This window comes from Manis pentadactyla, chromosome 2, assembly GCF_030020395.1.
Source record: "Manis pentadactyla isolate mManPen7 chromosome 2, mManPen7.hap1, whole genome shotgun sequence".
Lineage (NCBI taxonomy): Eukaryota > Metazoa > Chordata > Mammalia > Pholidota > Manidae > Manis > Manis pentadactyla.
The window spans coordinates 19512253-19526947 of NC_080020.1; the positions used below are offsets into that span (position 1 = coordinate 19512253).

Consider the following 14695-nt stretch of genomic DNA (forward strand, 5'->3'; position numbering starts at 1 on the left):
CGAATAGCCAACGCAACCCTGCAAAGGAAGAATAAAGTGGGGGGGGGGGATCTCGCTCCCCAACTTCCAGCTCTACTACAAAGCCACAGTAATCAAGACAAGTTGGTACTGGCACAAGAACAGAGCCACAGACCAATGGAACAGAATAGAGACTCCAGACATTAACCCAAACATACATGGCCAATTAATATACGATAAAGGAGCCACGGACATACAATGGGGAAATGACAGTCTCTTCAACAGATGGTGCTGGCAAAACTGGACAGCTACATGTAAGAGAATGAAACTGGATCACTGTCTGACCCCATACACAAAAGTAAACTCCAAATGGATCAAAGACCTGAATGTAAGTCATGAAACCATAAAACTCTTAGAAAAAAAATAGGCAAAAATCTCTGGGACATAAACATGAGTGACTTCTTCATGAACATATCTCCCCGGGCAAGGGAAACAAAGGCAAAAATGAACAAGTGGGACTATATCAAGCCGAAAAGCTTCTGTACAGCAAAGGACGCCATCAATAGAACAAAAAGGTATCCTACAGTATGGGAGAACATATTCATAAATGACAGATCCGATAAAGGATTGACATCCAAAATATATAAAGAGCTCACATGCCTCAACAAACAAAAGCAAATAATCCAATTAAAAAATGGGCAGAGGAGCTGAACAGACAGTTCTCTAAAGAAGAAATCCAGATGGCCAACAGGCACATGAAAAGATGCTCCACATTGCTAATCATCAGAGAAATGCAAATTAAAACCACAATGAGATATCACACTAGTAAGGATGACTACCATCCAAAAGACAAACAAAAACAAATGTTGGCGAGGTTGTGGAGAAAGGGGAACCCTCCTACACTACTGGTGGGAATGTCAATTAGTTCAACTAGAGTGGAAAACAGCATGAAGGTTCCTCAAAAAGCTCAAAGTAGAAATACCATTTGACCCAGGAATTCCACTTCTAGGAATTTACCATATGAATGCAGCAGCCCAGTTTGAAAAAGACGGATGCACCCCTATGTTTATCACAGCACTGTTTACAATTGCTAAGAAATGGAAGCACCCCATGTGTCCATCAGTAGATGAATGGATAAAGATGTGGTACATATACACAGTGGAATAGTATTCAGCCATAAGAAAACAAATCCTACCATTTGCAACAACATGGATGGAGCTAGAGGGTATTATGCTCAGTGACATAATCCAGGTGGAAAAAGACAAGTACCAAATGATTTCACTCATGTATAGAGTATAAGAACAAAGAAAAAAACTGAAGGAACAAAACAGCAGCAGAATCACAGAACCCAATAATGGACTAACAGTTACCAAAGGGAAAGGGACTTGGGAGGATGGGTGGGAAGGGAGGGATAAGGGGGGGAAAGAAAGGGTCCATTCTGATTAGCATGCATAATGTGGGGGGAAGCATGGGGAGGGATGTGCAACCCAGGGAAGACAATTAATGACTCTACAGCATCTTACTATGCTGATGACGGTGACTGTAATGGGGTTTGGGGGGGATCTTGGTGAAGTGGGGAGCCAGTAAACATAATGTTCCTCATGTAATTGTAGATTAATGATTCAAAAATAAAATAAAAAATAAATAAATCAAAAAAATTTGACCAACTATGTATTAAATGGTAGATCAAATATTTCAGTAGCCAAAGGATTGATATACAACAGCTGTTAAATTTTCTAGGCAGTTACTATTATCAAAAATAAAAATTAACATGGATGGAGCTAGAGGGTATTATGCTCAGTGAAATAAGCCAGGTGGAGAAAGACAAGTATTGAATGATTTCACTCATCTGTGGAGTATAAGAACAAAGCAAAAACTGAAGGAAGACAACAGCAGCAGACTCACAGAACCAAAGAATGGACTAACAGTTACCAAAGGGAAAGGGACTGGGGAGGATGGGTGGGAAGGGAAGGATAAGGGGCATTATGATTAGCACACATAATGTAGTGGTGGGGTATTGCGAAGGCAGTATAGCACAGAGAATTAGTGACTCTATAGCACCTTACTATGCTGATGGACAGTGACTGTAATGGGGTATGTGGTGGGGACTTGATAATGGGGGGAGTCTAGTAACCACAATGTTGCTCATGTAAGTGTGTATTAATGATGCCAAAATTAATATATATATATATATATATATATATATATATATATATATATATATATACACACATATAAATCAAAATTAGATGCAATTACCAAACAATGGAGAAAACTGCTATTGTGCTTGTAACAATTACCAGTCTTTTGGCTGCCTTGTTTTACAACTGAAAAGAAATTGTGTATCCTTTTCAGCTTTAGGACCTTAGATTACACGAAGATTTCTTAGACTATAAAAAGCAAACCATAAAAGTACTGCTAACTTGGAATCAAAATTAAAAGTTTTTTCTTTTCAAAAGACAGTTCATAAAATGAAAAGGCAAATCAAAGTGAAAAGTCATAATAGAAGACAACCCAGCTAAAAATGGGTTGCAGATTTAAATGGACATTTCAATATAGATGATTGCAAATGGCAAAGAAGGACATGAAAAGATGTTCAACAGCATGGATCACCAGGGAAACATAAATTAAAAGCACAACAGATACCACTACACACCCATTAGAATAACTAAAATTTAAAAAGACTGAAAATACCAAGTGTTGATGAGTATGTGAAGCAACTGGAAGTCATATACATTGCTTCCAGGTATACAAAATGATACACACATCTTGGAATAGTTTGGCAAAAAGTTAAATATACACTTATCTGTATGGCCCAGCAATCCCATTCCTGAGGAAAAAATGTGCCTTCCACCCCCAAAGACTTGTACAAGAATATTCACAACAGCTTTACTTATAATAGCCCCCAACTAGAAACAACCCAAATGCCTATCAACTGGTCAATGGATAAACCCTGGTATGTCTATATAATGAAATATTACTCAGCAGTCGAGGAACTACTGACCTATGCAACAACTTGGACGAATCTCAAAAGCATCAAGTGGAAGAGACCAGACAGAAAAGAGTATTTTCTATAGAACTCCATTTACATGAAGTTCTAGAAAAAGCAAAACTATAGTGACAGAAAGCCTACCAGTGGTTGCCAGGAACCAGAAATGAAGGGTAAGGAATTGACCAAGAGGGAACTTCCTGGGGTGATGAAAATATTTAATGTCATCATTGTGGTGGTGAACACACAACGTGTGCACATCTGTTAAAACTCATCAAATTATACACTTAAGATGAGTGAAGTTTACTGTATGTCAGTAATAACTCAAAGCCGATTTAAAATAAAGCAGCACAAATGGTTACTCATAGAGTAGCGACCACAAGGGAGTACAAGGAAAACTCTGGTGCACCAGTACTGTTGTATTTCTTAATCTGGGTGGGGGACATATGGGTATTCCGTTTGGAGGAAGCCACTGAGTTGTACAATTATGATCTGTGTACTTTATTTCAATGAAAAGCTTACTATAAAAATTAAGGAATGGGTCCTCCTCAACAGTTTGGCTTCATACAAATCATGGCAATGATTCAAAATTGCAGCTAAGAAAATAACTGAGCAGAAGAAAAGCAAGAGGAACTAATTATAAGGTGATTCAAAAGCAATCACTTGTTCCAAAGCATATTTTCCTATGTGGGCGACAACTAATAATCTAGCTAAATTTAAGTTTTATATATCTATATATGTGTATATATACATACATACATATATATATATATATATATATATATATATATATATATAGAGAGAGAGAGAGAGAGAGAGAGAGAGAGAGAGAGAGAGAGAGAGAGGATACAATGGACTTTCCCCGAAACTTTAACCATCAACCTTTTTTTCTTAAGTTCATGTTATTCTTATTTCAAGAGAAATACATAAAACAAATAAGCTCAGAACATGTTCACTCCACAACTTAGTTTTCTGCTTGGTAAAAAAGACTCTTACTAACCTCCTTCATAAATGATTTGCCAATGCGCACCACTTTGGCGAATAAAATGGGATCATGAGAAAGATGAGGACCAAGATAACAGAACATACTGAAGACATCTCTCCTCAAGTCTTCAAAGCTCTCTGCTTGTTTTGGTGCTCTCTTAGTTTGCAAAGCATTAACAGGTGAGCCTTTAGCACCTTTAGGAACACCAACTCTATAAAAGGAAGTAAAATTCTTATTAATACTATTGAATAGCCCATTTTAAATTAATACAGTCATATTAATCAGTAAGTAAAACCTTTCTTGCTCATATTTGCTTTCTATATTTCAACCGTGCCTAACTTTACTCTACCAGATAATTTAACTAGTAGAAAATACAAAACCAATACTCATTTGAAAAAAAATCAAGAACTCAGAGGAGAACGCTTTAAATTTACTGTGTAACAAAAGGAAATAAGAAAAATGCAAATTTCAAGTAACACTTAACATACATCATATGAATTTGCTTTTAGTTAAACTTGGCCAGTATCAGGAATTTGAATATGGGCATGGGGAACAAGGGATGGATGTCAGAGACACTGGAAGATGAAACAGAAAAATATGGATAAAACAACACTGATTTAAGTCAATAAACATTCCTCAATCTGTGTTCCACTAGCTAGACGGAGTACGAGATAGGTGGTGGGAGGGAAGGTGAGCGGCATAATGAAAGAGTGTGTCACACTAAAAAGCACAGCATGCCCAGAGTTCTCACCTGCTGTGGAGTCACAGGGGTCACTCTCTGAGAAGCAGCCTTCATGGTCCACAGCCCAGGTGGCACTGAAGGCAGCAGCCAGCCGCCAGCCGCTATCCACAAGTCACAAGGCTGGGGCTTTTGAGGCAGGCTCTGCTCTCTGGGGCGGAAGCCAGAGCTTCTGCCAATACTGCTCCTAAGTATCCTGCAAGTAGGCTGAGGACTAGAGGACTGGTCGACACAGTAACTAGGGATGATGAGAGAGGCTGCACTAGCAATTTCCCCAACAGCAGCCTAAATGCCAGGAAAGGTAAGGCAAGAAGAGCGGCAAAGGCCTCACTCAGAGCCACTCAACCCAGGATAGAGGAAAATACACTAAGTAAAAACCTTAGAATTCTCTACCCCTCAGATAGGAGGAAAAGTAAAGAACAGAAGAATGGAGTTTTCACTCTCAATGGAACAAACTCAACCTAAAAGTCTAACCTATACTTTTTAGACGACACTGCAGCACACATTCTGTAACACCTGATATAGACGTTAGGAGACAAGTCACTAATTAACACATATCAAACCGATACACTGAGAATAATTTGTATCTTCTGATAAAACATACTAAAATATATGTTTGGTTTGAAGAGACACGATAAACATGCAGATTTTTTTATAGTCCTAAACTAATCCTACCTCAATGAGTACTAGAGCATATGCTAACATACCTTCGGTAGAGCGGCTCAATAGCTATGTGAATAAGCTTGCAAATAGCAAGGGCTACTAGCTTATGTGAAGCTGCATAGTATGGAGGCATCTGATCCATAATGTTCTGGGCATGCAGCCAATCACCAATCTTTAACAAGGCTTCCAACAAACCAAGTTTTTGGTTGTCAGGTGGCTAAAAATAAACAATTACAGTAAGAACACAGACCAGACACCAATAAATCCTAATTTTTTTTATTTTAAAAAAATTGAGCTAAATAATACAACAATGTATGTCAACTATGGCTGCCATTCATGGTAAATGCAATGGTATTTTCCAGAAAATACAATCAAGCTTCTTACCACCTGAAATAAAAACAGGATCTGTTTTTTCATTTAGCAGACACAGTGTGACAGTTTGTAGACTAGGGATTATACTACACTGTACTTAATGTTCTGTGCCACAGCAAACTAGAACTCATTCACCTTTGAGAACCCCTTGGGACTTAAGAGACAGAGCACAAATAAAAGTCACAAATACATTTGTGGTTTCACTTAGAACTTATTTTGAAATGTATGTAAGAAATCAAACCACCTTTCTTCACCACAATCAAAATTAATAAATTGTTGATTAACTAATTAAATAATTCTAAATCCAGAAGACAATGTTGATTTTACTAGAATGAACCACATACCTTCTCTACTTTCTCCTCTTCTTTTTCCTTTTCTTTCCCTCGCTCATCAATTTTTTTGGAAGACAATACAACCACTGTAAGTTTTCTAACAATTTGCTTAGCTTCCACAATTTCTCGTTTGTGTTCCTCCATAATGCAATCATCAGCTGGAAGAAGCTAAAAATGGTTCATTAAAATTTCATGTAACAGGTAATACTATTTGCACATAAAAAGCAAACACTACACTCAATTAATAAAACTGAAAATAACAAAGTCAAGCTTATTCATGACCATGATATCCCTTCTAAGTAAGTTTCTCTCCATTATAATTTTATAATCTAATTAAGAGCTTAAATTTTGTATACCTTTTAACATCTGGTAGCAGTTCGAAGTTTCATGTTAACACAATACTATAACAGTGATGCTTACCACCGAACTTGGTTTACCCAACAAATGTATACCTGTTCCATTAAAAATATCAGATTACCCCTCTAAAGGACAAACTCCAAATTAAATAAAGTACTACATACAGATACAATTTGGGAGAGGTGAGCTACTGAATTACGTAACAGCATAAATTTGATTCCTCTAAATGAAAAATCTAAAGTAGAAAAATTATAAACAATTTGACATCTTAGTTGTCATTTCCTAGATAACTATATGACTTAAGTCACAAACTAGTTTCTAGTTTATTACAAAAGGGAAAGTAATGCGTATAGCTGACCCTCCAACATGGAAAAGGATTGAGTATCTCAAATACAGCCATCTTGTATGCATGGAAGACGGTTAATGTGGACATTTCATAAAGTAACCCAGACACAAAGAAAAACACAGCCAACAATCCATTATTTAGCAGTTTCTGATAGGCACTATAGTGAGCTATAAAAGTGTACCTGCCCCAAGAAATGCATAATCTAATAATTCAGTAGCTAAATCTAATGCAATGTAAACCAGCAGCAAATAAAAAAAGTCAACAGTGAAATAATAAACTACATATTGTAGACTTCGTCCCATTAGTCAAAAGAGGGGGTGGAAGAAAAGTCACTATAGACTGGTACAAGGAGTTAAACAAACTTTTGTCATTCATTATGCTCTCCACTGCTTATTCTTTATGCCCTCTATTTTTATTGTTTTCCTATATATCTGCTGTAGGTCCCCATCTTTTATATGGTCCCCATCTTTTATATAGAGTACTGCCAATTGTCTCTAAAGTTTCTCATTACAATGGATGAACTTTAAGCTTCTTAAATTTCTATTTCTAGTTTTGTCTATTTTGGGAATGTATTACTAGGTGCATATAAAGTTACAACTGCCATGCCACATCTTGCTAGTGAACACATGTTTATTATGAAGTGATCACAGTTCAGCCCCAATCTATTTCTCCATCTTCATTTCCCATACATACCAGCCCAGGGTCCAATGACTTTGAGCTTCCTGATGTTCCCCTGAGGTGATGATAAGGCCCTTTCAAACCTCCACCTTCATACCCAGTTAATTTTACTTACAAAGCTTCCTACCTTGTAAGCTTAGCCAACACCTACACATCTATCAAGATCCCAGTACAACATCACTAGTCTGGAAAAGCCTTCCAACACAGAGAGTCACTATCTATTCTAAGACCTAACAGCACTCTGTGAATACCTCCAGCAGAGTACTTACTATATAATGCAAAATGTTTCTCCCTTGCTAGACTATGACTGCCTCCAAGGTAAAGACCAAGTTGTAGTCAACTCTGTAAACCACAGTACATGATAAGCAAGAAAGTCAGAAAGTGACTGCAAAAGCAGTGAAAGTTATGTCAGATTTGGACAAGTTTAAGTTCATAGATATCCTAGCACACAACCTAATAAAACAGTAATTGGTATACTACAAACTTAGTTTTATTTAAACTGACAGGCTAAATTGTTGTTAAACTAGAGGCCATCAATCACAATCTCATACATACTCTTCTAGATCCCGGATCCGGCAACTCATCCTAAATGCCTAAAATTAACATTTTGGGGAAAAGGAACAAGTATCTAGGTAATCCCATATTTCCTGTGATTTACATGTAATAGAGAAGTCTAAAACCACACTGATTAGAATTTGGCTTCTCCCCCATGAGATATGCCTTGATGACAATTGAGAATGTCATATCCAACTTTGAATCCTGCAAGGATGATTAAAGTATCTGATTTCCACAGTTTGTCAAAGCATTAAATTCATTCCCTTTATAAAGTAAACACGAAGCAATAAAGCATTAGGGCTTCAAAAATTAAGACGTGAAAGCCTAGGACCAACCTTGGAGTGCTATAAAGGCTGTCTACTCCTCCCCGCACCCCTGGGATGGACAACTAAATATTCTTAGCAGCCTATTGACTTACATGTACATAAAGATCATCTAAATCAACAATATTAAATTGTAGAAGTACTGCTGCAGCTCTGTATAAAGATGAAGGGGTCTCTCCATTTAGTTCCTTGAAGAACAGAAGAAAAGTTTCTTCTTAGTGCACAAAATACAATTAAAATCATATCCTTTACCTACCAATAATTAAGAACAAAGAGACTAAATAACTCTAGGTTAACAATAAGCTTCATTCTTCTTCCTGATCATACATAACATCTGAATGCAGGACAAAGATCCCTTTTCATATTAGAACATCTTCTAAAGAGCATGAGGAAGGATTTCAAAATGGATACACTATACAATGCTTGATAATAGTTTAATAAAATCTGGAAATTGAATAGAGTAACATCTTATACTGCATAATACTTAGTTTGGGTTTCTGTTTTTGTGTTTTATTACCTGGCTTTTTTAGGTATTCTCAGTGGAGATGCAGATAGACTAACAAATTGGTAAGTGCAGCACTTTCTGTGTCTGCTTTAATTTTTTCTCCCTATTCTTTTATTTCTTGGTTTTGTGCTATGTAAATCAGCAGATTTCCCCTTCAAAACAGGTCTCTATGCATATTACACATGGATAAATCAACATTTTAAAATAAAAACGGTCAATTCTAGGCCAGCCCTGCAGACCCTGCATAGAAACAAGGATATCTGAATGCTGTCAGGAAGATCTTACCCTAATTTTTAAACTGCTTGTGGTCAGATGAATGGAAGAGTGAAGTGAGGACAATTGGCAATTACTAAATGGCCAAAAGAAAATAAAAAGCAAACAGGTAACAATATACTGTTTTGCTTCTCAAAACTGAAAATGAGATCTTTGTAAGGCTTCCCCCACAACTGTGACAGGTGTTTTGCACATACCATATGAACCTAAAAAAGCAAATAGGTTTATCTTAAAAAAAGGCATTGTTCTACTCTAATTTTTAAGACAGATAAGAGATGTCATCAACTTAAGAGTTTAATTCTAAACTTTTGTACATGGTTACTTAGTATCAAAACATGTTCCCATAAAAACAAATGGTAGTCAGGATTTCAGAGCAAACCCACAAAAGCTCACTACCTGACCTGAATCCACCAGGTATTATTCTCATTATTTCCATTATCTTTATTTAAATGAGTCACCACAAGCCCCCAACTCCCAGCCATACGTCAGCTTCCATACTCTGCTCCTGATACTGCCCTGCACAATCCTTGTTCTGTCCTGTCCTTCCCACCTTTCCACATTCTCAAAAAACTTCCATGGAATCCTCTGGAATTCATGACTCATCCTCAGCAAAACCCCCTATATCTGAACCTCTCCTCTAAATGTCCCCTCCACCTTCATGCCTGAACAGAGCCTAGCACTCTCTAGGAACACCACTCCCACTGTAACCTGGGGGCTATTTTCCCCAGGCCCCACACTACTAGGCCTGGAGGTGAAGTATGAATCATCTTTGCTTTTAATAGTTGTTTTCAGTCTATTTTTTTCGCCTGCACCCTCACTAAAACCCACCCAGCTTTGGATTTCTTATCACTCACTACTGCTGTTAACTAGTTTTATTCCATCATAGTCAAATAATATGTTTTGTACAAATGTACTGAGACTTACTTTGCCATCCAAGGGGCTTCCCTGGAGAATGTTATATGTGCAGTTAAGAATAATGTGTCATCTATTGTTAGGTAGAGTGTTCTATATATGCCTGTCAATTCTAATTGGTTTATAGAGTGAAGTCTATTTAGCCTGATATTAGAAGAGCTACCCAGCTCTCTCCTGGGTGTTATTTGCATGGGATACCAATGCCCACACTTTCACTTTCAACATATTTGTATCTTTGTATTTAAAGTGAGTCTTACAGATAGCATAAAGTTGGATCATGCTTTCTCATATATTATATCAAACTGTCTTTTTTTATTGCAAAGTTTAATCCATTTACATTTAAAGTGTTATAGTTTACCCTTGAACAATGCAGGATGGCTAGGTTAGGGGTTATGACCTCCACACAGTTGAAAATCCACACATAACTTCTGACTCCCCAAAAACATAACTACTAATAGCCTACTGACAAGAAGCCTTACCATTAACATGAACAGCTGATTAACATATTTTCTGTTATATGTATTATATACTGTATTATTACAACAAAATGTTTTTTTTTCAAATTGTCACAAATCTCAAAAAAATTTCCCAATATATCTATTGGAAAAATTCCCCATGTAAGTGTATCTCAACAGTTCAAACCCATGTTGTTTAAGGGTCAACTGTAGTGACAAGGAAGGCTTTCTGCCATTTTGCTATTCGTTTTCCATGTCTTACATTATTTTTTGTCCCTCATTTCCTCTAGTATTGCTTTCTTTTGTGCTTGTTTTTTTAGAATGTACCATTTAATTCCCTTCTCCTTTCCTTTTCTGTGTGTTTTTTAGCTATTTTCTTAGTGGTTACCTGGGATATTACAATTAACATTTTAAACTTGTAATAACATAGTTTGAATTAATACCAACTTAGTTTTAACACTATATGAAAACTCAATGTAATAGTATACAGAAAGCACGTATATATCTCTATCCCTCCAGTGTTACACGATGTGTGCCAATTACATTTATAATTACTGTTTTATTCCTTTGTCTTTTAAATCATATAGGAAAAAAGGAAGGCCTACAACTAAAAGATACAGTAATATTGGTTTTATATTTACCTATGCAGTTAGCTTTACCAGGGTTCTTTTTCATTTCTTTATATGGTTTCAAGTTACTACCTAGTGTCCTTTCATTTCAGTCTGAAGGACTCCCTTTAGCATTCTTGTAGGGCAGGTCTACTAGTCCAGCTCATGATCTCTCATTTTTGAAGGGCAATCTTGTTCTGTATACAATTCCTGGTTGTCAGTTTTATTATTTTAGCATTTTATATACACCATCCCACTGCCTTCTGAAGAGAAATCAGCTGTTCATCTTATGACAATCTCTTGTATGCAATGGGTCACCTGTTTTGCTGCTTTCCAGATTCTCTGTCTTCTGATGATTTGACTAAAGTGGGTCTCAGTGAAGATATCCTTTGAGTTTATCCTGCTTGGTATGAATGGAAAGTCTTAGATGTGCACATTCATCTCTTTCTTCAAATTTGGGAAGTTTTCAACCATTATTTTTTCTGTCCCTTTCTCTGTCCGCAGCTTTTGGGACTCCGTAATGCACATATTGGTACAGTTGATGGTGTCCTATAGGTCTCTTAGGCTCTATCATTTTCCTTCATTCTTTTCTATTTCAACTCCTCAGCCTGATCTACTTCAATTGACTTATCAACTTAGCTGATTGTTTCCTCAGCCTCCTCCACTCTGCTCTTGTACCCCTCTAGTCAATTTTTCACTTCAGTTATACTTTTTGACTGCAGAATTTATTTGGTTCCTTTTTTATGATTTCTATTTATTGGTATTCTCTACCTGGTGAGACAGTGCTTTCCTGGATTGCTTTAGTTCCTTGCCCATAGTTTCCTATAGATCATAAGCATATTTAGAAATGTTAGTTTAATTGACCTAGTAAGTCCATCACCTGGGCTTCCTCAGGGACAGTTTCTACTAATTTATTTTTCCTTGTGAATGAGCCATGCTTTGTTTTTGCATACCTCATTTCTTCCTGAAAACCAGACATTTTGAGGATCATGTGACAACTCTTAAAATCAGATCCTACCGCCTCTCTGAAGGGTTTGTTGATGCTGCTTATTATGGGTTATTGTTGCTTGCTTTTTTAGTGACTTTTCTAAACTCACTTTGTAAAGTCTGTTTTATTGTCTTGTGTGTCTAATTAAATCTGTGTTGTTAACTTTGAATTTTCTTAAAGGCCTGAAGCCAAAACAAAAAGAAAGAAAAAAGAGAAAAAAAAATACTCTTCTGGGCTTTGCACACTGGCTGTATTGTTAGGGCACTCCTCAACACTCGGCCAGGTCATTTGCAACTCTGCCTTAGTTTTCACTTCCCACTTGTGCAGAGCCTGAAGGTCAGCCAGAGGAAAAGGCTTAGGGGTCTTCTCAGCTCTTTTCTGAGCCCGCCTTCAGTTCTGAGCATGTACGTGGCCTTTTTGTCTGCAATTCCCTGGTATATGCAGGAGCGTTTTAAAAATCCTTATTCTCCCACATATCTCCTTATTCAACTCCTTCCTTTCTAGGCTTTCAAGTCTCTCTATTGCTTATTTGATTGTTGTCTCTTGCTCCAGGCTGCTAAAGCCAATGGTTGTGCTTTTAAATGCTTTTGTCAAAACTACCCCAGCCCTGGGGATAGCGCCAGTCTGGTGAAACAAAGACAGGCCCTTACACCAGTTCTTCAGGAAGCAGCCAGACAGGTCACAACCCACAGCTCTTTGAGAACAATTCTTTGTATCCTCTGGCATTAGCAATCTGCACTAGGAATGTGGACTTCTATCGTCTTCACAGACACCACCAATCTGGGTGTGAGCGATAGTAGGCAAGCAATTTAAGACACCACAGTGCTCTCTTACCCCAGACCAGCATCTTCTTTCTTCACCAAGCCTTTTCTTGGTCGCTTCAAGTTTTTTGCTAAATTCCAGAGTTCTGTAAAAGTTGACTGAGAGTTTTTGCCAATTCACTGGTTGCTTTTATGGAGGGACAGAGTTCTGGACTTCCCTACTAAGCCATTTTCAGTGATGTCGTATTGCTGCTATCTGTGGACCCCTGGTCACTATCCTTCATTTAGCAATGGCCTTCACTGTCACTGTCTTAACTCTATTCATTTCTTAATTTTTGGAGATTTTCATACATATGTAAGTGATCCTTCCATCGAGCTGCCTTCTCAGTTCCTTGAATTCCTCTCTTCCAAAGACCTTCTCCTCTACACTATTTCAGCCATTAGCTCCATATCCTAAACTTTAAAATTACCAATAGCTACAACCCCTCCGATATGCTAATTTCAAGTATCCACCCTCAAGTGGGTCCTTAGTGCTGCTGGCCAATCATACTCTATTTTCTCTTATCCATTCACTGTCCTACACAACTATTTCCTACCCTCTTTCTTAACCTCCATACCTCCTCTTTCATCCTCTCTGTCAGAGCCTGACCCTGCTTCCTATTTCCGCAAGAAAACGGGAGCAATTAACAGGACTGCTATAAACTTTCACCACCGTATCTACCCAACTACCAACAATTGTACCTACATATGCTGCCTTTCCACCTATTATTATAGATGAACTCTCTATGCTCATATTTAAAGCCAATCCATCCACTTATGCCATAGACTCCAGTCTATCTTACTCAAAACACTATTCCAATAATTCTCTCCTCTCTCCTACATCTCCAGTTTTCCTCCTCTCCACTCAGTCATTCCCATTAGCATACATATGTTCTCTCTCCCATATTCAAAAATGCCCTCAAGCTCACATTCCCCTGCCGGCTATAACCTCAACTGTCTGTCCCTCTTTGTAGAAACTCCTTTATACAGTTATCTATTCTGTCTCTAATTTCACTCTCCCCATTCTCTCTTAACACCACCCTAACTCTACCAAACTGGCTACTTTAGACCTCTCTGCTGATAAATCCAATGATCAATTTTTAGTCATCTCAAATGACCTCCCAGAGGCATTTAACAGAGTTCATCATTCCTTCTTCTATCTAGCTCACAAAAAAGATGCTATATTCTGTTTTCCTCTTACTTTATATGTTCCTGCTATACCTGCTTTGCTGGTTCCTCCTCTTCTCCCAGGCCCCTTAACATTGGCGTACCCCAAGGCTCAGCCATTGATTCTCTCCTCTTGTCTCTCCATATTGAACCCTTGGTGATTTTATACAGTATCACCACTTTAAATATCTACATGCTTTTGACATCAATATTCTATCACTAGCCCATTCTGTTCTCTTGGACACCAGATTCATATATCCAGTTATTTACTCAACATCTGCACTTGGATATCTAACACAACCTCAAACTTAACATGTCCAAAACCAAATTCCTAACTCCTATTCCCAACACTCCAAACCCATTCCACCTAAAATTTACCCTATCTCAATGATGACAACATCAACATCACCTTTTTAAATGGTCAGTGCAAAAAAAATGTTAACATAATCCTTAACTCTACTTTCTCACATTCTGTATCTAATCCATTAGCAAATACTACTGGCTCTACCTTCAAAATATGTTCAGGATCTCGTCAATTTCTACTGCTACCATAACCATATTGATTCTTTGAAAACCTAAGCCAAAACACAAATGCACTCTGTCTTTTTGTCTCTTTTGTCTCTTTCTCACACACTCACCACTCATGTCACCATCAGAGGTGGCTACTAAAGAAGCTCCTTACTCTGCCAG

General features: G+C 37.5%; 1 protein-coding gene across 1 annotated transcript in view; it reads right to left on the bottom strand.

Annotated features, from left to right (window-relative positions):
* The window catches only part of LOC130682650 (THO complex subunit 2-like), a 105457-nt gene that overhangs the window by 43261 nt on the left and 47501 nt on the right, over positions 1-14695 (bottom strand). The window contains exons 9-12 of the mRNA XM_057497496.1: positions 8393-8485; positions 6051-6206; positions 5379-5551; positions 3948-4143 (exon numbers count right to left, since the gene is read on the bottom strand). Coding sequence (XP_057353479.1) covers positions 3948-4143; positions 5379-5551; positions 6051-6206; positions 8393-8485 — 618 coding nt within the window. The remainder of the gene's footprint in view (positions 1-3947; positions 4144-5378; positions 5552-6050; positions 6207-8392; positions 8486-14695) is intronic.